The sequence below is a fragment of the Drosophila busckii genome, chromosome 2R (genome assembly GCF_011750605.1).
Source record: "Drosophila busckii strain San Diego stock center, stock number 13000-0081.31 chromosome 2R, ASM1175060v1, whole genome shotgun sequence".
Lineage (NCBI taxonomy): Eukaryota > Metazoa > Arthropoda > Insecta > Diptera > Drosophilidae > Drosophila > Drosophila busckii.
The window spans coordinates 21117000-21143122 of NC_046605.1; the positions used below are offsets into that span (position 1 = coordinate 21117000).

Consider the following 26123-nt stretch of genomic DNA (forward strand, 5'->3'; position numbering starts at 1 on the left):
TTCAAGATAGTTTGGCATTACTGTCTAAATCAAATAAATAATTTTATTTCAAGTTGGATTAAAAATTGTAATTGCAGGTAACAGGGCTTGTCTGAGCAATTAATACAAGATTGATAAAGGTATATAAATCTCTGTCGTCCTTCAGATAAAACTTCTTCGTACTTTTCGTTGTATTGGTTTCAAAACCTATCGACGACGGCATCAGGAACTAATAATAAACAATATGATCCGTTATTACCAATGCAAAATTGCTATTTAGAATTTAGCCAATGCGAGATTGCAAACAAAACTTGTAGTGGGCGGAGTACAGGATGGCAGGACATCAGCGGCATCAACTGTAACTTAAGCTCTAAGTTATAAAAGCACTATGAAAAATAGTACACCAGGAATCGGGTTTTGATGTTTATATTTCGTTTTTATGTTGTGGATATCTTACATGCTGAATTTCAAAACTGAATTCAATCGTTTTATTTTTTTTGTTTGAGTTTGTGTGTCAAAATATATGATAGACCATAATGTACAGAAAATGTTGTCTTAAGACTCATAAAGAGCTTTGGCACACGTTCGCGATAAGATTGAACAACTTCACATACTTTTTTTTAAGCAGGGATGGACTTAATTTATGTTAAAGTAATCAGGTTGTCATCCAATTAATGAAATCGGGGATTTACTGTATGAAAATAAGAATTGATACATATTATAGAATATCAGATTGCAGCGGACATTATCAATTGTTCTTTCGGTCAGCGACAGCAACAGCAAGTGCAAGAGCGAGCGGGCATTCAAAAAGCTTGACACAAAAGATAGGGATAAGAAAAAAAAGCTCGGAGCACCAACCACTGATCAGTTGAATGGGTTGTCAGGCGCACGCGGTTCAGGTTATTATATTGTAATGATTAGGTTGTATTTGTAATTGTTGTTTATTAAATTCACAGCGTCTTTAATTTTATATAACAAAAGTACATAATGTAAATTTTCAATGAATTTGCTTTAAGTTGTTAAAGATGCTTAATTTATCTCCTTTTGAATTTTGTTCTTTGTTCTTTGATTTCATGTGTGCCTATATATTTTTGAAATGAAAAACAAATTATAAGCTATACTACCACTTTAACCTAACAAAGACATAAATTGTTTCTAATTATGTGTATACCGTAGTTCAAGAGTAAAAATACTATAATATACTCTCTCTCTCTCTCTCTCTCTAATTTTTACAAGTTTGTATCCACAAGTACCTTGGTTGAGTCTTGGAGCGCATAAAACGTATCTAATTGATCGAAATGTTATAATGGAGACTCGAAGTAAATCAGTTTTAGTTTAGATAATACACATTTGGAAATAACAAAATTAGATAAAATTGAATTGGTTGATCAAGAAAAACTGTTGCGCTTTGGGGTGAGGGGGAGTTACTTATATACTATGGAATGAATAATCCAATTAATTTTTTAATTATAAAACAGATATCTATGCCCGAAATAAATCTACTAAATACATACATAAATAAATTGAATATAAAAATATTTTTCCTTTCTATCCGAAGATTGGGTTCGCTTACAAAATAGTCTGGATATATTGTATATTTATGTATTGAACATTTAATAGTTTCTTATAGATTGTATATAATGACTCCTAATTGAAGAAATATGTACAAAGTGCAAATTTCGAAATATCGTACAATAAAAACCCTATATTTTGTTATTAAAAAATATAATAACATACATTAGATGTGCACAGGAAAATTTCTGCTAAAATAACTGAAAATTGTGGAATTTTAATATAATCATTTCATAGAACTTGTAGTATGCGGTTTTAGCCAAATTTAACTTGAAGTATGTATTCCAAAGCGCGCTATATGTAGTCTAAAGCATTGTATGTACATAAAGCAATGCCAAGTGATAAGTATGTATGACAAAGATAAATTAATTGTTAGACCATAAATTGACCAGTAACTTAACCGGTGTAAGGAACAAATTCAAATCAGTCCCTTATCAAAATATTACGCGCAAAAAATATTTTTTTGTTTTGTTTTTTAGTAGTGTGTATATGTAATCGGAAACAAATCTAGATGAGGGTTTGAGTCGTTACTTTAGGTATTTTCTTTTCGTTTTCTTATTTTTTGCATTTATATTTAGTAACATATTTATGCTAGTTAATTAGATGATGTTTGGGCTTATGAATTTATAATTATATATAATTTTTAAAGCATCATAGCGTAGAGCAGGCCAAAGAAAACAGCCCACATTAACACAATCCCATGCATCTTATATATAGGACTCTCACCATCTGCGATTTTTCTAGCAACAAACTTCAATGTTTCATCTAATAAAACTACAGGAATAGAGAATTTCATCACAGTTATCCATTCCTCTGCAGACAACGGTGTCACTTGGAAGACGGTCTGTAAAAAATCAAATCAAACAATAAAATTAGAAAAGTGTAAGGATTATTGCAGAAAATATCAAATTATATTCTCTGTTTCGACTTACAGAGAGAACATCAACATAAAGAATAACAAAGTGAAGAGTGAAGGAAAGGGCCATTGAGCCAATCAACCACAAGTTGCACCATGGTGGCATTGTTATTAAAGATTGATTCTCGGATAAGCTGCAAAGACGAAGAGATTAATTATAAAATGCTGAAGATTTAGTTTCAGGTTAATTTCACCTGTTCATGGCATTCAACATTTCAATTGTGACCAGCACGGACAGAGCCATGGTCATGGCATGTGGATCACTAAAGATTTTACAGTCAACACCCTTGAATTCATCGCCACCGCCCAGACACGACAGATGATGCGTGAGTTGCCAGTATGTAAGATGTGGTCCCTCTGCTGAGAAGATAAACCACCAAGCAGCGGCACCTACTGTAGCAGCGCCCACATAGAAACCAATAGCCATGTAACTATATAAATTAATTAAAAATCGAATTTAAAATTGATGAATGAAATTCAATGGATGTGTTCTAACCGGAAGAAGAGCCAGCCGGAAATTAATCCTTCATCTGCCTTCCTGGGTGGTTTTTCCATGATGTCCAAGTCGGGAGGATTGAAGCCAAGGGCTGTAGCTGGAAGACCATCCGTAACCTAAACGAATAAGGCGTTAGAATATGCGTAATGGTGGACTTAGTATTAAACGAACCAAGTTGACCCATAGGAGCTGAACTGGAATCAAAGCTTCGGGCAATCCAAGAGCAGCAGTCAGAAAAATAGAAACCACTTCACCAATGTTGGAGGAAATCAAATAACGGATAAACTGTTTCATGTTGTTATAGATAGCGCGACCCTCTTCTACAGCAGACACAATTGAAGAGAAGTTATCATCAGCCAAGACCATCTCGGCGGCAGATTTGGCGACGGCAGTACCAGAGCCCATGGCAATACCAATCTCAGCCTTCTTCAGAGCTGGAGCATCGTTGACACCATCACCAGTCATAGCAGAGATTTCATTCATGCCTTGCAAGAACTCAACAATCTTCGACTTGTGCTGAGGTTCCACGCGCGAGAACAATCGAGAGCGTGCAACGGCAGCCTTCTGCTCAGCAGGCGAGAGATCATCAAATTCACGACCTGAATAGGATTTGCCAGTGGTATCTTCATCCTCAGTGAAGACGCCAATGCGACGGCAGATAGCTTCAGCGGTGGCCTTGTTGTCACCAGTGATGACAATGACACGAATGCCAGCAGCACGACAGCGCACAATTGAATCAAACACCTCCTTGCGTGGAGGATCCAACATGCCCACAACACCGACAAAAGTCAGATTCACCTCATACTGATAGAACTTTGTAGAGTCGCCCAGATCCATTTCCTCAGGACGCATGGGGCTATCGGCAACGGCAAGTGCCAAGCAACGAAGTGTGTCACGTCCGGTACCATACTGTCCGGTAAGGGCCAGAATCTTTGATTTCAGTGCGGAAGTCAGTGGTACCTTGGAGGTGCCAACGCGAGCATGTGTGCACCGCTCCAACACACCTTCAGGAGCGCCTTTAACAAACAGTTTGGGGCCAGTGCCAAGGCGAGAGGCCTTCAGTGGAGTGCAGTAGGAAGACATGGATTTACGATCGCGGGAGAATTCTAAAGTGAACTCCTTCTTCCATTTGGTTTCAATCTCGCCACGGCAGGCAATAGCAGCTGAGCGGCGATCAAGTCCTGACTTGTTTACGTTGAAGGAGTTCAACTTCTCGGCAAGCACAATTAGTGCAGTCTCAGTGGCCTCACCGACCTTCTCGAAAGCCTGCTTAAACTCGTTATAATCAATGGCAGAGTCATTGCACATGATGCAGATGGTTGACAGTTCTTGTAGAGCATCGTAGTCGCTAGCCTTAACGCGCTGGCCGCCCAGGAACAGCTCACCAATAGGTTCATAGGTGGAACCCGTCAATTCGAATTCAGTGAAGCTGCTGTCGCTGCCCTCGACTTTGTCAAAGATAAACATCCGCGAGACAGACATTTGATTGGTGGTAAGTGTGCCGGTCTTATCGGAGCAGATGACGGATGTGCAGCCCAAGGTCTCGACTGATGGCAGGGAGCGCACAATAGCATTTTTCTTGGCCATACGACGTGTGCCCAAAGCTAAGCAAGTGGTGATGACAGCGGGCAGACCTTCGGGAATGGCGGCCACAGCTAAAGCAACAGCAATTTTGAAGTAGTAAATGGCGCCCTTGATCCAAGAACCGCCATGAGCGGGATCGTTAAAGTGCCCAATGTTAATGGCCCAAACAGCAACGCAAATAATGGAAATCACCTTCGACAGCTGCTCTCCAAACTCATCTAATTTTTGCTGCAGTGGTGTCTTGATTTCCTCAGTCTCAGACATCTCAGTACGGATCTTACCAATGGCGGTGGACAGGCCAGTGCCAATAACAACACCACGTGCTTTGCCAGCGGCCACATTAGTGCCGGAGAACAGAATGTTTTTTTTGTCCTGATTGACAGCGCGTGGATCTGGGATGGCATCGGTGTGCTTAATGACAGACACAGACTCACCGGTAAGAATGGACTGATCAATTCTCAATGTGGTTGAGTAAATGTGAGTGATGCGAATATCGGCCGGGATCTTATCACCTACAGACACTTCGACCAAGTCTCCTGGCACAATCTCTTTCGCTCTAACTTTCTGAATTCCAGACTTGTCCTGACGTACCACTTTGCCCATTTCTGGCTCATATTCCTTTAGAGCTTCAATTGCGGACTCGGCATTTCTCTCCTGCCAAACACCGACCACAGCATTTGCTATCAGAATAAGTAAAATAACTAAGGGCTCTACAAATGCGGTGAACGTATCTTCGTGTTCTTCAAATAGTGCTAATACCTTGAATGACAAAACAAATGGAAAAGTATCTATAAATAAACTGAAAACAAAATATTCATGGAATTATTTGCTTACAAATGAAATAATGGCTGCCAAAAGCAAAATCTTCACCAGAAGATCGTCGAACTGCTCTAAGACTAATTGCCAAATAGTTTTTCCTATAAATTAAAAAAAGTAAATATATATACACATATGTGTGTTAATATTTAAGCATATTTAAGCAACTAAGCGCTTGTCATAATTTCTCACCTTCCTCAGTTGGCAACTCTGTAAAGAAAAAACACACAGAGAAAAGATAATATATTTAAGGTCAACTTCTCTCGAAATATGTTTAGTTATTCACCATTTGGTCCGTATTTCTTTTGGTTGGTCTTGATCTGATCAACGGTTAGCCCACGCTCAGCGTCTGTGCCATAGAAATTAAGACATTGTTCGACGGTTTTCGCGTGACCGTCTTCCATTTTAATTTGTTATCCTCCACGTACAGTAGCCTTCAATAAATAGATTATAACAATATTATAAGGAACATCATATTTTACTTGACAGTTAATAAATTGTTAAGAATTCTAACATCGGCTCTCCAGCTAAAAACAAAGAACGCCTAATCTGTTCCTTGATCATTCAACCCCAACAAAAATAATTTGCAAAAAATACATTTGTATGTACATGCATTCATATACATATATACATATGTATATAGTAGCTATGTACATAGGTCTGGATACTTGCATGATTTTGTTATTGAACAACTTTCTATTTTGAGATACACAGCACTTTGTGCATACTATTATTGTATAAAGTTACAAAATTATTGCAATAGTTTAGAGCAATAAACACATCAAGTTGTTGCAGATAATAGATAGATATGTAGATAATATACATACATATGTATGTATGAAAGTAAATATTTATGTATATTGATTGAGAAATTAAATAGTTATGCTTGCACATACATAGCTCTCAATTGTTAAAAGTGCAAATATATATACATAGTTCGCTAAGTACACGTACTTACGGCCAATAAGCATTTGTATGGATGTGTCTCGTTAGATACACGTGTGTACATGGCATGTACATATATACATACATATGTATTTATGTTTGTAGAAATGTCTACTGGAAGGTGCGTATTCTCATTATGGATAGCACATGCCAATTTATACGTCACATGCATATCTATATATACATATGTATGTACATAATAATAATATACATAATATGTACATAGTTTTACTTAGCTATTAAAATACTTGTGCAAATATACATAGATGCTAATTCTTTCGTTACCAATGCTGGAGCTGGAGTCAGAGCCAAGGGGTTCAGTCTCTGTATTCAGTTGATATAAGCTGACTTATGAGATTCACACACGTGTCACTTTTATTTTTATTCTAGGGCAATATTTGCTTGACAGACCCGTTTAGAATGCAAGACGAAAATTTATTTACAGCTATCCAAATCGGGTAAAAGCTCACTACGTGTTAAGTACTTTATTTTCAGTGCAATCAAAATGCGTCTTTATATATATATATATATATATATCTATGTATTATATGCCCATGGGGCTGTTTTTTTGTTCTAAGCCCATATGTGTGAACTGTGATAATAATGCAGTTGTAGGCCGTACATTAACTAAATTTTCCGGCGTTTTGGAATGACATGACAATATCGTTGTCAGAGTTGCACCTTGACTTATCGATATATCGATATTGGCGAAACTTAGCCGAATCTGTAACTATTACCACTAAGCATGTATGCTTAGTGCTATTACGCTCATAAACATGTTAGGATGCAAATTATGCTAGTTTCTTATATATTATAAAAGCTATTACATATATGAAATTCAATTATGTCGTCCTGATTTCTATAATACATCAATATTTATTACATTACGCGATTTCGATAAATATTGACACAATTTTTAGTAGTCAATTATTTTAAAATTTAAGCACTAAGCATAGCATATGCTTTGTGATTTAAGTAAACCAAACCCATTTATACTAAACTTCTGTGTATGTATGTACATACTACATACATACATACATACATATGTATGTACAAACTTGATGGAAATTTAATGTGTTAGTGTCAATGCAATGACAATGAAAATATCAGTTTTTGGGAAGTATTATGAATTCATATTATTAATATGCACATCATTATGTGAGAAAGCACACACCCATGTTAATTATGTATGCGTATATGTATGTATGTACATTCATATGTATGTATGAACATATGTTCATAGATCAGTCGACACATGTCAATGCTACACACACATACATAACGCATATGTATATGAATTTTAAAAAAACACACAAATATGCATACGAAGTATGTTTGCACATACATAGGCACATCAATATATAATTTTGGGAAGCAGAATTTCGAGTCTAGATATCCAGCTATAAATAGATCCTTAGCTGGCAGCCTATACATGCACAAACATGTACATATGTGTGTGAATATTCATAAAAATCTAAATATGTATAGCCCATACATATGCAAATTTATTCCTAAATACATACATATATAATTCTATTTCTGTGTGTGCGTGGTGAATATTTTAAAACGTTTTAAAGCACACCTGCTTCACCAAAAGTTGTATTACAGTGGCTATAATTGCATAATGAATTTGGCTACACAAGCATATACATACATAAGCATATTCATACATACATACACACAAATGCAAAAAACAAGTACAGTAATTGTATACATATTTGGAATCGAATCTTGAAGAAATTAATGCATTTTTATATTTAAGTAAATTACTTGGGGACGGGAATATCTAATTCTTAATAAAAAAAATGTAATACTTTAAGGTGAGTCGTAATTTTGAATGTATTACGCGATCACCACACTTGACACATGTATTAATGTATCTTAATATGGTTAAATAATATGTACTGAATTGAATATACAGATACATACATAGTATACATATAGGTCTAGGTTCGATTTTATATCCAGGCTATCAGTGTGAACCTGTGAATTGTATGTACATATGTATGTATGTTGATAGATGGTGTATAATAGCATGATTGTTTAAATAATTTGCATTAAACATTTGCATAGTTTACAACTTTCAGGAATTGTCGAGATCACTTTAATACACAAACTATATACATAGGTACAGATAATTTGTAAAATATTTTCTTTCAATTTTTGCATTAATTGCATTTATGTATGCATATGTAATTCTTTTGCGATCGCGGATTTTTAAATATTTAATTTTTGATATATGTATGTATATACATATATGTATGTATGTACTTATATTTTCTTTTCCCAATGTATGTATGTACATATGTATGTAAATCTGGATGTGTTATGTAACTTGCATTTTTTATGTAATTTTGGTTTTTTACACTTGGCTGGGTCAATCTTTTATTTTGGAATTGTTGCAATTATAGGCAACAAAACTTACAATTTTTATTCTTAAACAAAAGTTCCGTATTATACAATGAATATTTTTTTCAGTCGAGGAGACCAAGAGCTAACACAAAGATCGCGCTATTATAACGATCAACGGCAACTGAACGCAAGGAGAACGCTGCCCGATGAGAGTGTGTCTATTTGAATTACAAAATTCATATACATTTTGGCAAAATTCCCAAAACTAGATACACTCTCCTCTATTTTGGCTTTGGCCCGGGAAAATACTTTTAGCACGCACAAAACTTTTAGAGGCTCTTACCTCCACCTATTCAATATTTTGTGATTGTCTTTGTGAAACGATGTGTATGTACATTATGAATAAATACATATGTACATATGTATGTATGGTTGTCTGTATATTTATGAATCTTTGTGCATGGGAAAGTATTTGAATATCAACAAACATACACATACAGTGTATAATTGCTATGCTGTATAATAGATCACATATAAAATATACGTTCGATCCCAATTCTCAAGAGTTATAATGTCGTAACACTAAATGTTGCAACGATCAAGCAAAAGCTTAGTTTCTTTTCAAGAGTAAGAACTATTTGCAAATTTATTACATATGTATGTATGTAGTATAGATAGATAGTATAAAACTCTCATTTATTCACCTATGTATCTAAAACTCAAATTAAATTGATTTAGTTTACTGTACTTCTTAATGAATTTGTGTGGGAATGTAGCAGGCTTGGGTACGAATTAACAAATGCATACATATGTATCTTTGAACCTATTTATGTAAAACACACGTGTAAACATAAATTATGTACAAATTTAGATACCTATCGGCTGTACTGCATTGTCTTTGTTATTTTAATTACATTTAAATATGTATGGCCATATGTCCCTGCTGTACAGACTCTAGTACATCATACATACTTTTGCCAATACGTACATACATACATATGTATGTACATTATGTATGTACATTTATGTGCTATTGCAGAGCGTATTTGTCACTATATAAGGAATTGAAGGACGCATCTGCGACCTCATAAATTAATATATGAACATACATACAAATGAATATATGTCTATGCATCTAAACACGCACACACACACACACATATGCACATGTATGTCATACTGGTATACTGCCACATCTAAGTGTAATAAGTATGTTTCTAATTTGGCATAACGTGCAGGTATGTAAACTTTTAGCACCAGATAAATTTTTCTTAGGGAAAAATAAATCTTTCACTTTAAACAATGTTAAAATAAAACTTCATAGATCTTTGGTTATGCGCCAACTTAATGAGGATAGCTTTTCAACATTTATGTACAGAAGCACTTTTCAATATCTTGAAAACTATGCATGCAATTAAAAAATTTGTGTTCACAGTACACTGTTAGAGTGTAGAAGTGTGCAAGCTATCTTTGGAAAATATTGTACAGAAATTTATTTGCCAATATAGTTCTATTCCTATTTCTAGTTCCTACTACTAACAATAACACTAAAAATGTCCACTCGAGTGCATTTCAGTTGCTTAAAAATAGTCTTGTAACGTTTGTATGTATACTATACTAACCATTATAGCTTACATATATATATGTATATATGTATATATACTAAAATCATATATATAAGCAAATTGGTGCTCTTTTCTAGAATGCTTTTCTCAATTTATGCAATACATATGTAGCTACAGTCTGCGTCACATGAATGGGATCTTTATTAGTTATTTACATATGACACTTTACATGTTAGAATATTCGTTCTATGGACTTTATCTGTAATTTAAACAAATCGGGGTAGAAGTGTATATTGATCCTTTATAAGAACAAATTTATAAATTCGTATACGTTTATGTATAACAATTTAACATTCACATGTTTCCTTATTAAATAAGTTGGCAATCAAATTTTCCAGCTTAACAGTGTCTACTGCAAACTTTCGGATGCCTTCAGATAATTTATCGGTTGCCATGGGATCTTCATTAAGTAACCACCTGAATTTGGGCTCGTCAATAGAAATTTTCTCAATATTTTGATTTTTTGCATTTGCCTCAGACAAATACCGAGTGATTGAAGTACTATCATTTTCTAGTTCCTTTAGCAAAGCAGGACTTATTGTGAGCAAATCACAGCCAGACAATGCTTTAATTTCTCCAATATTTCGGAAAGAAGCACCCATTACTAAAGTCTTGTGACCAAACTTTTTATAGTAATTGTAGATGCTTGTCACTGACAAAACACCAGGATCTTTCAACGGCTCGAATTTCTTGGTATTTGTGTTTGCCACATACCAATCCAAAATGCGCCCAACAAACGGAGAAATTAGAGTAACGCCGGCCTCAGCGCAAGCCACAGCCTGGGCGAACGAGAATATAAGTGTTAGATTGCAGTGAACTCCATGCTCCTTCTCCAAAATCTCAGCCGCTTTTATGCCTTCCCATGTTGCGGCTAGCTTAATTAAGATGCGCTCCTTGTCTATGCCTTGGGATTGGTACAGACCTATTAATTTCAGTGCCTTTTGAACACTTTTTTCTGTGTTGAACGACAAGCGAGCATCGATTTCAGTCGAAACTCTTCCAGGTATAATTTTTAATATCTCACAGCCAAATAAAACGCATACATAGTCCATTGCCTCAACAATTTGGTTCTCCAGTGGACTGCAAAAGTCAAATTTCAAATGTTAAAAAAGTTATTCTTTTTTTTGTTTTATTTTTGTAATTTTAAACGATGATGAAAATTGGAGTCAATAGTAAAAAATATTCATATCCAATGCAGGAAAAGTTGAAAAATCAAAAAGTGCTGATTATGTGTAATTTAAATGGGTTTGGAACTACATATGTATATTCAGTGGCTTAAATTTGACGTAATATGCTGGTAGCTTCTGAGAAAGAAAGAAGATTTACCCGTTTTGATTTTTTCCATATTGAATAGCATTGCAAACTATGTACTGATAGCGATCCATAGTTGATGCAGATAATATAAGCGATGGGTTAGTTGTTGCATCCGTAGGCTTATAAGTGACCATTGCTAAAAATTATAACATTTTATTAGTAAGAACTAGGTTAAAAGCTTGGTAAACTAAAAATATTTGTATTATATGATACTTCACTACAAATTCATAGTCATCAACTTTTGTATGTACACAATGTATGCATACATCTATTTATAACGGAATAAAACCGTTGAACCTTATCAGCAGTCAACAGTGTATACAATTTATGCACATTCAAATGTACACGTATGTGTGTGTCTTAAAACACGCATGAAGATTTAGTCGAATAAGGTTAAACAAAAGTCGTACTCGGCTTCGACTTTAACTTTTATTTGAACTTGAATAATAGGAGTAAAACTTGTTACTACGTAATTGCATTCATTCAAATTGTTAAATTATTTCTTTTATATGCAAACTAACAAATAGCTGGATAAATAATTTGAAATTTGACTTTGAAGACACACCTCAATTTAAAGTGATCCTAGCTTCATCCAAGCATTTACATACCTTCAAAGTCACCTGTATCCGCAACAATTGTTGTAATTTTCTTAAGCTGTTCCAAAGCCGACATTTTTAACCTTTTTTGCGTCCGATCACTTTCCATGTCCCAAACAACAAGCAATTTAATTAGAGTTGAAAGAAACAACGATGCAACATCGATAGATCATTGTTTTGGACATTTTTTAAGCATCGATGTCTTTTCTCGATGTTTAATTTATCGTTCAATATACAATTTAAATTAAAAACGAGGAAAAGCTACCAGTTAAGCTTCGCTTAATACTAACCAGAATGGGGGTAGCCTGATTCGGGCAGATGGAGTTGGCTTGGGATGTGTTGGAAATGTGTAGCCACAGTGGAGCAAAGGATTTTAAAAGTATCGTCAGAAGAGCACTTTAAAGCAGCCTTTTTTTCTATTCCACTTTTGCATCGTGCGCACGCCAAATACTATTGTTTTTCTACATTTTCGGACTAATTAATGACGTAATTAGAGTCACTGAAAGAACCTAGATAAACAGATGAAAATTGAACACGTTCTTTTACGCGTCACTTTTAACCGACGTTCAAAAGGTTTGTGTGTTACACGAGAGCGATGCAAAAAGGGTCGTTCTTAAACGGTCTGAGCGCACCTTCAACAATATACAAACATACATACATACATATGTATATAGGCTATCGAAACCACCAGTTTCATGTTTTCATTTAATCTATAGGTGCAATGCTGCTGTCTTATTTATTGTAGGTATTATTTAAATAAAGGTAGTTATTTTTTAGTAATATTCCCCTAAATGGTTTTATTCAAAAAGCAAATTGTCTTGGACATTACCGCTTCAGTTTACGGATCAGGTTTTAAACGGTTCAATTCTAGGTTTTTTTTTTAAAACAATTTATTTTATAAGTAATTTTAATGAATACGGAGGAGAGCGATTTAACTATGAGAGAGGTAAATTACATGTACAAATTGGTCTTTAAAAGTAAAATAAAAAATTCACAAAGAAAATAAAAGTGAAAGAAACATAATACATACATACATACATGTATGTATGTATGCCAGCTATTCCAATAATTTCAAACTATACAATGCTGAATTGTACATTCCCGTTATATACACAAAAGCCTGTATGCATGTACATATATACAATGTAAATTGTACATGTGTACAGATATTGGTATTTTGCATTGGTTTTTCATTAAAAAATTTCTTTAAACCTGACATAAAGTATATTTATTTAAGTATTATAGACCAACACGCTTAACTCTCCGGTTTGTAGCAATTATAGCAACGTAAACAAAAAATTAGTTATTTTTATAAATTTAACGGCTTTAATATTATTTGTAAGGTGTGCATATGCACTTCATCTAATAAGTGTTGTGAAAAAGAATTTTACTATTAAAACGAATTGGACTTTATGCTCAAGAAAGTTTATAGTAACACTCCTTGCATTTTTCAGTCAGATACAGAACGATCACAATTTGTACCTGTCACCACAATATCGGACTCGCAAGCTATTCGTTGTGTAGATTTTCATCCCAATGGAAGGCTTTATGCAGTGGGCTCAAACTCCAAAACATTTAGAATTTGCCAATATCCACAGCTTTCCAAATTAAGGTTATCTGAATGAAAAGAGTATGTACTCTAAGTGGATATTAAAAGATAAAATAATAATTCCAGACCTGGACAACTTAACTGTCCTCCTTCCGTACTATGCAAACGGACAAAGCATCACAGAGGTTCAATATATTGCACGTGTTGGTCTTCAGATGGCGAGCTGATAGCAACAGGGTCTAACGATAAGACTATTAAATATATGAGATTCAACAATGATACCAACCAAATGGTCGGCCACGAAGTCGAGCTTAATATGCATGATGGAACAGTCAGAGATATGTGCTTCCTTGACAACCAATCTACTAAATCAAGACTTTTGGTTAGCGGTGGCGCTGGCGACTGCAAGATCTATGTAACAGACTGTGTCACAGGAATGCCGTTTCAGATGTTTAGCGGCCACACCGGACACATATCGTCACTATATAGTTGGAACCATTCAATGTTTGTATCTGGATCGCAGGTAGCTATAAAAGAAACTTAACGTTATGTCCGTTATTACAATTTATTGTTTAAAGGATCAAACAATTCGTTTTTGGGACATTCGAGTTAATGTGGCAGTCAACTCTTTTGATCAAGAATTTAAAGGCGGGGCTCTCCAAAACTCTCCTGTAACTGCAGTTTCTGTGGATCCTACTGGTCGCCTTCTCGTATCTGGTCACTCTGACAGCGCTTGCGTGCTTTTCGACATCCGAGGCAATAGACTTATTCAACGATTTTACCCACACAATGCCGAAATAAGGTATAATTATAAAAAAAATGTATTTGGAGTTTAGACTTTATCTCTTATTTTATTTTAAGATGTGTGCGTTTCTCTCCTTCTGCTTACTACATGCTGACATGTAGTTACGATAACACAATAAAACTGACCGATTTGCAGGGTGATCTAGCCAATGAGCTCTCATCTGTACTTGTAGCTAAGCATAAGGATAAGGCTATTACTATAAGATGGCATCCGACTGAGTTTTCATTTATTTCTACATCGGCGGATAAAACAGCTACCTTATGGGCATTACCTCCGCCTTAAACTACATACATATGTATATTAATTCTAATTTTGCATGTGTAATACGGACGATGGCTTATTTAAAAATGTATATCACCTTAGCTTATAATACAAAAAACTGACAGTTATTAATATTTATTCTAATTTTTAATTTGGTGTTGGAAAAACGGCATACAATCATAACTTGTAAAAACCATATTTATTGTATTATGGATTTCTACCAAATACTTTAGACTCATAAAATTTCATAATCCTTGAATACCATATACTATTTTTTATTGTGTATTTATAAAATGAATCATAATATACAAAATTTTAAAAGAAATGCATAATTATAATTTTCAATAGTAATATTTAAATCTTGGGAGCTACTATTAAAATTTTTCTATTTTTAAATGGGTATTTCATAGATAATAGATAATTCATGCATTGTCAATAAATCGTTCCATTCTATCATGTCCAATTGTGTACTAGCACGCAGTGAATGACATTGGGAGTTTATGAACGATAAATTATGTTCCCACTTTGAATATTTAGCAAGCCATGGAAGATGTCTATATATTTTTAAAAAATTTATATAAAATATATCGGTGCAATAATATTTTTGTTTTAAAATCAATATGATACGATATAGATCTTTTAAAAATTATCGATATATCTGATATAACATAATTCAATTACAAATTTGTGAACACTCACTATACGAAAGAGATGCATGCATATCTACAAATGTTTTTTGTTTTTACATTTCAACTGTTTTGAAGGTCAATCAAAGAAATGATTACCGCAGAAGTGGTGGATCGACATCAAGAGCGCAAATATATTTGTCAATATCAAATTAAATTGGTAAATTAAAACTTAAGTATTGTCGAAGCTGTTTATTCCATAAATGGTTTCGATGATTGGGGTAACAAATATCATGAAATTATTATTTTTGTCAAAAAATATCGATATATTGAAATATTGATTAGGGGCTTTCAGCCAAGGTACTTCTAAAAAAAAATTGTATATCAATGTTAAAGATTGCATACAACTATGTATAAATATTCTGGAATTCAAATAATAAATATACTTACATTATCACTTTTTTCTGTCCAAATATTCAATAATGTACTAAAACTAATGTAAAAAACGAAACAATTTAAAAAAAAAATTATGAAGTTTTCAAAAATACAGGGAGGTGTATCTGACGCGATAATATATACAGGGTGTCCCATGATATTCTGAGACACGAGCGCATATTTTTTAAACTCATAGAACCCAAAAATAGGAACCAAGGCAATCTCAGCTATCTCGAGTATTCGTTTTGGCAGAAGATGGTGGCACACCCTGTATAGTAAAACGGGTTGGGGAGACCTCCTCTCACATCAGATCAGCAAAAACATATCACAGAGGTCTATGTGAGAGCAAGGGGACATGGTATTTTAATACTCTAATTCTCGTCGTAGATCGTGTTTTTTTACTTAGTATGTTCTCGAATTGTGTCTAAAAGTTGAATGGATAATTTAAATCGCAAAATTGGCAATCAAATAAAATTAACTTTATTCCTACATATTATATATTAAATCACACCTCAATACAATATTTATATACATACTTACATTAGGTTTTTTTATTTATACATTGAAATTAATTATCTTTTTATCAAACGATACCTTAATAAAATCATATGAGTGTAAAATCACAATTATAAATGAACACATAAATATGTACATACCCACACAAACAAACCACCTTATGCATATTTGTACACAAAACCATTGATAACAATCGCAATCAGATCATGTATGTTTGCACATACATATACACATACATAAATACATATGTATGTACATATGTACATACATAAATAAAATGCCGCGTTATTTTTCTAAAATATAATCGGTATCCTCAGCTCGCAGCCATTAGGTGCTAAATGCTCAAAATTCCAAAATTTGTTTTCAGTTACAATTTTCTTGAATAGAAAAGTATTTCCCCCAACTCGCGACTCCAAATTATATACAGTAGAAAATCATTTTCTGTTACTCATGCGCCATCCAAATGATAGTTTAATTTTAATCGTACAATTGAAAAGTTCACTTAATACTAGGAATAAGCAATTTGACCAAAGTATAATTCATTCGAGGAAATTAACTGTATTTTCCGGATATTGCTGACCTGGAAAATAAGGGGCACCCTTTCAATGTATATGCAATTTGCAAACATCCATACAAATGAATGAATGTCAATACGCTTAGTTTATATAGATGCAAAAGTATACATATGTAAGTATGTACATTTTAGTTTGGTTTATATGAACATGTGTACATATTCATAAATACATACAAATTTTATATAAGCATTGTGAATATCAAAAACATATGTACATGCATATACATACATACATTTGTACATATGTATGTATGTGAGTGCTTAAGTAAGAGTGTTTATTAAGTCATTGAACGACTATCATATGCTTGAATATTTAGAAATACAGACATACATATGTATGTATGTTTGTGTGCTTACATCAATACGAAAGAACTTATTTATAAGGTACCTTTTTAAAAAAATATGTTATATAAATACATACAAATAATTTATTTTTTAAGAACTTTAATTTAGTTCGTTTATCCTCATATAACTATATATAAGAAGTAATAATAATAATTCATAATTACAAATTCTGATTTGTAAGGACACATCTACCTATACTCGACCGAAATTCAGTCACTCCAGTCGTTGTTTCTTTTGTTTGGCTCAGCGCACATAAGTTCAGATCACCTACACATATACATTTGTATGTAGATACATATGTATACATACATATATGTATGTAGATTATTTCACGATTAAGGTTCAAAATTTTTACACATTAAATTATAAGTTAGAATTTCCATCATATGTACTACCTATCTGCGATCAGAAGCATACTGAAATACAAATATGCATATTTGATGCCCAATATGATTCATTGCATGTTTAATGAATATTAAATGTACAGCTTTAATCTTTTTATTCGTTTTAATATTAATCTAACATTTTTTCCAGAGAATAACAGTTAACTAAAAATGCCTGACAGATTTCAAGTAACAAAAACTGATGAAGACACTGTGTTGGATTATCTGCAAGATGAGTCTGCAAGTGGAAAACTTTTGGGAGATACTCTAGAGGAAGTACAAGGTAGTATTGTATATAAAATATTATATTGTTAAAATTATTTCAAATCAATATTTAGTAATAAATTATTTAAGAGGTAAAATGTTTTGTGCTGTGTAATCTGTTTCAAAAGATTATGGCTACTTACATTTTTCGCTACATCTGTATGTATCTGCGCATTCACTTTAGCATTAGAGCACTTTAGCTAGTATGGAGGTATTTGTGGCACCATTATATACATATACATACATGCACATGCCATCATACGATTGAATTGTAGCTCAGATAGCTGTAGTATACATATGTATTTGGGCGCGTAAGAATGTATGCATATCCCGGATGTCCCGCTGACACATTTTGCGTAAGCTGCATACGAAAGCTTTGACGTGAAAAGCTCTGAGAGTGGCTCCGCACCAAACTGATGCTGGATGAGGTACACATACATACATATGTACGTGTATACCGAAAGTTTCCTCTCTATGTGCGTGGCTCTCGTTCCCTCTCTTACTCTCGTTGAATCTCGTTATCTTGCTGCTACAGGGTGAATTTGTGTGTAGAAAAAGCTTTCATTTTCATCTTAACTTTAATGCTCAGAGTCCTGGGCAACATAATTTTTGTTCGGTAGCTTGCAAGCAGTTTTCTTAAGTTTTTCTATTGATTCAAATAAAAGTAGCACAATTTTTAGCGTTTTCGCTTAATTCATTTAATTCAGATTGACACAACAGCAAACTAAGAACGATAAAGTTATCCAAGCAGTTATATAAAAGTCAAACTTTAATAAAGCGCAAATTAGTAATTGTTAAGTTTTTCGCAGCATTCTTTAAACAATAAGCTAAATACATAAAAGTGCGTTGAATTAGCATATTTGTGCAAAATCAGTGTTCATTTTAAACGTTCGCTTATTTTCCTTTCTGTACATGGTAAATTAAACATTGTGTTTTTTTTTCACAAGCCTCCACATCAGTCTGCCAAGCTCAAAATCCTTGACCTAAATCTTTCTATTACATACACATAAAGGCTGCAAACTAAATTTTTTTGTTCTATTTGCAATTGTGCAATGTGAAAGAGATAATCAAAAACTACTTTAATTATTATAAGCTCACAAAATAAAGACTTAAAAGTGTAAAAGGCATTTATATTATAATACTTGTTTCACAGTTATACTTATTTAACATATCTTCCATTTGCTGTGAAAAGACTAATCAAAGAACCCCACGTACCACATTAAATAAGAAAAAATGATTGCTCATTATGTAATAAATGTTTAATGCACATTTATTCGCACTGTTTGAATGATGACTTAAGGTGTTAGCTTATTTTAAGTGTTCAAGTGTAATCTAACAAAAGTTAGATAAAATAAAAACGGTAACATGCAATGTAATAGCGAAAAAGATGATGGCGATGAAATGGATATTATACCTTCTGAACAGAATGGTACAGCCGTCGATTCAAAGCCTTCAGGTATGCTAAAGTCTGTATAAGTATCCATTAATTTTTGGTTATAGTATTGAAGCGAAACTATAAAGTATGTAATACTTAGTTGCTTCAAAACTAAAAATAATTATTTCGGAAGGTAATTAAAAATAATTACGTAAGAAACAATACATAATAAGTGTTATTTGAGTCAATAATTTTGCAAACCAATTTAAATTAATTTATTTGTAGACATACGTGATGTTCACAATGCAGAAGAAAATCAGAAATCCACTATCGACCCCAATTTGTATTTGTACGATGATGATTTGGAGACGAGACCTCATATTTCAACATTTATTTCTTCGATTGCCAATTATGAAAATACGATACCAGCGGCAACTGATCCTGACGCAAAGCCGCCATCGGCTCGAATGGGTAAGTTATATTGAGTCGTATTCTAAAATATAATAAATATAAAAAATAACTTTAAGCATAAATATTATAGCAGTTAATATAATTAAATTTAATTTTCAGGAACACTAATTGGAGTATTTTTGCCTTGCATTCAGAACATTTTTGGTGTAATATTATTTATTCGATTAACATGGGTCGTGGGTACCGCTGGAGCTGTTTGTGGATTCTTGATTGTGCTGACATGCTGTTGTGTGGTAAGACCTTAACTCTATATTAAATTAAACTTCAACTCTTGGGAATAAGAAGATTTTTATCACTCAAGACAATGCTAACTGCGATATCTATGTCAGCCATTGCTACAAATGGTGTTGTGCCGGCAGGAGGAAGCTATTTCATGATATCACGGTATATAAACAGAAGTGTAATTACACTTAGTACAGCATAATTAAATTTTTGTATAGATCTCTAGGTCCGGAATTTGGTGGGGCAGTTGGAATGTTGTTTTACACGGGAACTACTTTGGCAGCTGCAATGTATATAGTCGGCGCGGTTGAGATTGTGTTGGTAAGATAAATCGTTTAAAATTTTATTAAATAGTTACTATAAAGTATTTACTATTACTATTTGTAGACATATATGGCTCCGTGGCTGTCAATATTTGGGGATTTCACCAAAGACGTAGACGCTATGTACAATAACTTTAGGGTTTATGGTACAATGTTACTCTGTGTGATGGGTGTGTAAAGCTTTTAAGTTTTTTGATAATACCCATTTAAAACCTGACATATTTTATAGGTCTCATCGTCTTTCTGGGTGTTAAGTTTGTCAACAAATTTGCGACTGTCGCATTAGCTTGTGTAATATTCTCCATTATTGCTGTGTATGTTGGAATTTTCGACAATATTAATGGAAATGACAAGCTATAGTGAGTTCCAACTAGAATACTCTGAAATTTTGCAACTGAACTTAGTATTTTCATTTTAGCATGTGCGTACTTGGAAAGAGACTCTTGAAGGACATTCCCATTGCAAACTGTACAAAGGAAGACCCAATGGTGCTTGATCTATATTGTCCAAATCATAAATGCGACGACTACTTTCAAAGTAAATATTATATATATTTATAAGAATTATAATTATATATTGAACAATTCTCTTTTATACAGATAATAATCTGACACACGTAAAGGGTATTAAAGGCCTGGCAAGTGGCGTCTTTTACGATAATATAATGCCATCATTTTTGGAAAAGGGACAGTTTATTTCATACGGACGGAATTCGGTGGATATTGAGAATGTTGGAGGGGAATCATACAATCAAATAATGGCGGATATAACAACCTCCTTTACACTACTCATAGGTATCTTCTTCCCATCGGTAACAGGTAACAGTTAACAAGCTAATATTAAAAACAAATGTTGAGATTTTCATATATTCTATTAGGCATTATGGCTGGATCTAATCGTTCAGGAGATTTAGCAGATGCTCAAAAGAGCATACCAATTGGCACAATCTGCGCTATTTTAACAACCAGCACCGTTTACTTAACAAGTGTGCTTTTCTTCGCGGGCACAGTTGATAATCTACTTTTGAGAGATAAGTAAGAATATTGTAGAATATACTAACCTAAGATTGTAAATTAATTTGCTGCTACTTAGATTTGGACAGTCAATTGGTGGCAAGCTAGTTGTGGCTAACATTGCTTGGCCCAATCAGTGGGTCATATTGGTGGGCTCTTTTCTATCAACTCTAGGAGCTGGCTTGCAAAGTTTAACGGGTGCACCTCGCCTGCTACAGGCAATAGCAAAAGATGAAATTATACCATTCTTGGCACCATTCGCAAAGTCGTCGAGTCGTGGCGAACCAGTTAGGGCGCTGTTTTTAACAATTCTTATATGTCAATGTGGAATCTTATTGGGTGTGTTAATTTCTTGGGTAGCTAACTAATTAAGCAGTAATTTATTACTATGTTTTTCATAGGTAACGTTGACCTGCTTGCTCCATTGCTATCAATGTTTTTCCTGATGTGTTACGGCTTTGTTAATTTGGCGTGTGCCGTGCAAACCTTGCTGAGAACGCCCAACTGGAGGCCACGCTTCAAGTTCTATCATTGGAGCTTATCCTTGATTGGACTCACATTATGTATATCAGTTATGATTATGACATCTTGGTACTTTGCGCTGATTGCCATGGGTATGGCTGTTATTATTTATAAATACATTGAATATCGAGGGTAAGCTCTATAAACATATGCAATTTTTTGACTGTCAATGTATTGTTTACATACAGGGCCGAGAAGGAATGGGGTGATGGTATCCGTGGTATGGCTTTGACTGCAGCAAGATATTCACTTCAACGTCTTGAAGAAGGCCCACCGCACACTAAAAATTGGCGTCCGCAAATTTTGGTCCTTTCCAAATTGAACGACAACCTAATTCCGAAATACAGAAAGATATTCTCCTTTGCCACTCAGCTGAAAGCTGGCAAGGGTCTCACCATTTGTGTGTCTGTGATAAAAGGTGATCATACGAAAATCGCCAATAAGGCGGTTGATGCAAAAATCACTTTACGGAAATATATGACAGATGAGAAGGTTAAAGGATTTTGTGATGTTTTGGTGGCCCAGGAAATTGGCGAGGGTCTAAGCTCAGTGTAAGCTTATTATTTATACTGAAATCACACTAGCTTTATTGATTTTTTTCCCCTAGTATACAAACCATCGGCTTGGGCGGAATGAAACCAAATACCGTTATAATTGGTTGGCCCTACAGTTGGAGACAGGAAGGCCGTAATAGCTGGAAGACATTTATTCAAACAGTACGTACGGTTACAGCTTGCCACATGGCGTTAATAGTTCCAAAAGGAATAAATTTCTATCCAGAATCGAACCACAAGGTAAGCTCAAGTAGCTTGTACTATTGACTTGAGTTTTACTTAAAATGTTTCTCTTGATTCATAGATTGGTGGAAACATAGATATTTGGTGGATTGTTCACGATGGCGGATTGCTAATGCTACTGCCATTTTTGCTAAAACAACATAGAACTTGGCGTAATTGTAAATTGCGTATTTTCACTGTTGCTCAAATCGAAGACAATTCAATTCAAATGAAGAAAGATTTAAAGACATTCCTTTACCATTTGCGCATTGAAGCAGATGTTGAAGTTGTTGAAATGGTAGTTGTTAAAATATTCATATTGCTAAATTGTCTTATATGTATGTATATAATTTTTTTGTCTTAGAATAACAGCGACATTTCTGCCTATACATATGAGAGAACTCTGATGATGGAACAACGCAATCAAATGCTACGAGCATTAGGTTTAAATAAAAAGGAAAATTTCAAAGTGGTAAGTAGTGGTCACAGTTTGATGCTGACATGTTCATATTTGTCCCTTCGAAATGTATCAGTTCAACTAATATATACATAAACGTAATTGCAACATATACAATATCATCTCTGAATAGTTTTGAGTTTCAGTTCCGCACTTTAAATATAATTTTTTTATTCGGGTTGATTTTTTCACGTCCTTTCATACGATTTGCCTTAAAAAAGTTTTAACTATGAGATCAATATAAAATTTCCCTTTTATATATTTAATCAAAGGGCCAAACTATAGTGGACTTTAAGGAAGCTTCCAGTGATAATAAGTTATCTTTGGTAAAGATTACGAAATATGTATCAGAGTTCAGAGCTTAAAATAAAAATACTTTATCATATTAATATTTATATTGCAAATAGAATGTGCTTGTAGATGTAGATTAAACATAAGTATTTAAAAAACTTATATACATATGTACATGTCGACCCATACTTGCGACAATAACGTAAGCGCGAAAAATCAATTTACAGGAGAGTGTTTTCTTTTAATTATTTTAGATTTTGTTAAGTGGATTTACTTGATATTGAAAAAGAGGTCCGTGTAAAGATTTCATTTGCGAAATTTACTTTAACATGGAGCTTACGTTATTTTCGCAGCAACTAAGTTAAAAAAAAGTCGCTTATATTTATTTTTTTACAATGCTGGTTTTTTGAATATGTATTTTTTAATTTTGTTTGTCAGCTTACAAAAGAAATTAAAGTAATATCATCTTCGTCGTTTTCGTTTAAAGTGTCTTGACTTGTTTGATTTCTCAGACCTGATGAAATGTCTTGGAATACTTTTTTCATAAATCTTTAATATTAGTAGTTTCCGTAAATATAAACAATTAAAATTTAATATGTTGGGTACAGATGAGGTTGGTGTTTATGAACACATTTGCATACAAAAACAAATTTCGGAAAATTGCGCATACGTTATTGTCGCATATAGGGTTCGATATTTATACATATACATTTATATAAACCTGCATAATTGAATGTTTTATATGTGTGCGTAATATATGGTTATATGTATATACATATGTTATATTATATACTCAATATGATGAATTTCTAAGGCTCTTGTGAATATGTAAAACAGCACATCAGAAAATAAGTATTAACGGTTTAAACACTATAAACATAAACGCATTAGCTTTAGATATTCAGAAAAATTAAACCTGCGCCCTCATATTTAGATACAGAATATTAAATCATGCATAAAAATTATAGAAAACAAATATTCACAAATAAAACTTTAAAGTTATTAAACTTATAAGCTAAGATTTCTGTTCTTGGTGTTTGCACGCTCTATGTTTATTTCATATTTCTGTTTACAATATTATTGGGTAAATTCATGCTTAAGCTCGATTCGCAGAAGTCAATCATCATACATAAGCATGAATGTTATCTTAAAATTAATTAACTAATTTAATCAATCCGACTGAAGTGAGTTATGTACATATATATGTATGTTGTAATTCTAATATAATATAATAAAATATGTATATCGAATGTGTCGCTGCCATGTTACCACAAAAGTTGTCATGTCATATATTTTCATAGGTGTATTAATTTATCTAATAGTTTGCCTATATTCTTTTAAATAAAACGACTCTTAAACCTACATATGTATGTATGTCATGATCATATGAGGTACCAAGGCCAGAGCACAGCAAGGTTTAACAACATACATGCATATATGTAGATATAATACTTTTTAAATTATACATACAATTGTATGAGTCTGTAAATACTTTTTCAGGTTCAAACAATTGTAGATCATCATTACGATGCCATAAAAACCGCGTCGAAAGTTCGATTTGCAGATCCAACCATCGAAGAAACAGAAAATCACGTATGTATTTTCTTTCCATTGTATTCTTACAATTTATAAATAATAAGCTCGTAAATCTAAGAAATAATATTAGTAGTAAATCTTAAGACAACTTATATAGTATAGTAAGATAGCTTGGACAATTGAATCGAATACATTCATCATAAGGATTTTTTTATTTTCGCTCACTACAATTAAATATTTTATATTATTAAAAGTTTATTTAAATGGTTGTTTTCGGTTTCCATCCCACACTAATATGAATCTAAAACATTACAACTTTCAAAACCCGATAACCAATGTTTATTAAGCAGGACTCACACAATGAGGAAAAGCGTAATTCGATTGATTCGGACGGTGCAGAAAGCATTGAAGCGCCTGAGATCACATCTAACAAGGACGAGTCAACTGAAAAAGCTGACGGAAACTTAAAAACCAATGTTAAACCGTAAGCTAACAAATTGGTGCAATTCAAAGTATTTACTAACCTTTCATTATCATTTGTAAATAGGGATGAATTTAATGTTCGTCGCATGCACACGGCAATAAAATTAAATGAAGTTATAGTAGAGAAGTCACAAGATGCCCAATTGGTAATAATGAATTTACCAGGTCCTCCTAAAGAAGTGAGAGCAGAGCGTGAAAGCAATTGTAAGTAACAGTAACATTGTAACATTAATTATTTTTGCTTATGAGTATATTACACACACTTAGATATGGAATTCCTGGAAGTTTTAACAGAGGGCCTTGAAAAAGTATTAATGGTTCGTGGAGGAGGTCGTGAAGTTATAACAATTTACTCTTAAGAGCATTAATCGCTCGTTTTAAGAGTTCGCAACATTAGACAAGTTTAAGAATCAATCAAATTTTTAAATGAAGACTATTATTAATTTGTTATATTAAATCATATGTCCAAATATTTTATTTTTACGTAAATAAAATATCAAAAATTGTAACAATAATTATGATTTTGTTTAATTTATTTTTATTTTCAATGACTGGGTGCTTTTTTTGCAACGCTGTCATTATCATAGAATCGCTCAAAAGTGACGTTTTGCCAGTTGCACTATTCAGAGTGAAGCCACCTTTACACCAACATATAATAGTTTTTTGTGCTCACAGATACAAGGTCAAACTACGTAAATGTA

The 26123-nt window shown here is 33.4% G+C and overlaps 4 protein-coding genes across 13 annotated transcripts; 2 read left to right on the plus strand and 2 right to left on the minus strand.

The window, feature by feature from the left end:
- Positions 1-143: 143 nt before the first annotated feature.
- LOC108596421 (calcium-transporting ATPase sarcoplasmic/endoplasmic reticulum type) lies at positions 144-8819 on the minus strand. 3 transcript variants are annotated; one of them, XM_017982140.2, is made up of 10 exons: positions 8734-8817; positions 5650-5797; positions 5556-5573; positions 5382-5464; positions 3135-5306; positions 2964-3079; positions 2662-2898; positions 2484-2601; positions 2278-2395; positions 144-208 (listed from the first exon to the last, which is right to left on the minus strand). In XM_017982140.2, the coding sequence occupies exons 2-10, from the start codon at positions 5765-5767 to the stop codon at positions 180-182; spliced, it is 3009 nt and encodes a 1002-aa protein (XP_017837629.1). In that variant the 5' UTR covers positions 5768-5797; positions 8734-8817; the 3' UTR covers positions 144-179. The 3 variants fall into 3 exon arrangements, with proteins under 3 accessions (XP_017837629.1, XP_017837630.1, XP_017837628.1); XM_017982141.2 differs by lacking the exon at positions 144-208 and adding an exon at positions 571-670 and having other exon boundaries at positions 8734-8819; XM_017982139.2 differs by lacking the exon at positions 144-208 and having other exon boundaries at positions 2010-2395; positions 8734-8819.
- LOC108596423 (WD repeat-containing protein 47) lies at positions 8796-15060 on the plus strand. Of its 3 annotated transcripts, none has more exons than XM_017982144.2 (5): positions 8796-8872; positions 13650-13807; positions 13871-14267; positions 14323-14546; positions 14606-15059. In XM_017982144.2, the coding sequence occupies exons 1-5, from the start codon at positions 8867-8869 to the stop codon at positions 14829-14831; spliced, it is 1011 nt and encodes a 336-aa protein (XP_017837633.1). In that variant the 5' UTR covers positions 8796-8866; the 3' UTR covers positions 14832-15059. The 3 variants fall into 3 exon arrangements, with proteins under 3 accessions (XP_017837633.1, XP_017837632.1, XP_017837631.1); XM_017982143.2 differs by lacking the exon at positions 8796-8872 and adding an exon at positions 9732-9898 and having other exon boundaries at positions 14606-15060; XM_017982142.2 differs by lacking the exon at positions 8796-8872 and adding an exon at positions 13051-13141 and having other exon boundaries at positions 14606-15060.
- Positions 10398-12335, minus strand: LOC108596424 (probable transaldolase). The gene is made up of 3 exons (XM_017982147.2): positions 12208-12335; positions 11612-11735; positions 10398-11365 (listed from the first exon to the last, which is right to left on the minus strand). Exons 1-3 carry the CDS (start codon positions 12302-12304, stop codon positions 10573-10575), a joined length of 1014 nt encoding a protein of 337 aa, XP_017837636.1. The 5' UTR covers positions 12305-12335; the 3' UTR covers positions 10398-10572.
- Positions 15061-16948: 1888 nt separating the features above from the next.
- LOC108597285 (solute carrier family 12 member 6) lies at positions 16949-25875 on the plus strand. 6 transcript variants are annotated; one of them, XM_017983752.2, is made up of 22 exons: positions 16950-17074; positions 17841-17972; positions 19614-19799; positions 19899-20032; positions 20101-20183; positions 20240-20342; positions 20409-20514; positions 20574-20703; positions 20763-20881; positions 20944-21162; positions 21222-21378; positions 21437-21696; positions 21759-22011; positions 22068-22430; positions 22487-22673; positions 22738-22953; positions 23020-23127; positions 23385-23438; positions 24904-24996; positions 25290-25423; positions 25487-25626; positions 25690-25874. In XM_017983752.2, exons 2-22 carry the CDS (start codon positions 17861-17863, stop codon positions 25779-25781), a joined length of 3249 nt encoding a protein of 1082 aa, XP_017839241.1. In that variant the 5' UTR covers positions 16950-17074; positions 17841-17860; the 3' UTR covers positions 25782-25874. The 6 variants fall into 6 exon arrangements, with proteins under 6 accessions (XP_017839246.1, XP_017839241.1, XP_017839244.1 ...); XM_017983755.2 differs by lacking the exon at positions 23385-23438; XM_017983753.2 differs by lacking the exons at positions 16950-17074; positions 17841-17972 and adding an exon at positions 19162-19409.
- Positions 25876-26123: the final 248 nt, after the last annotated feature.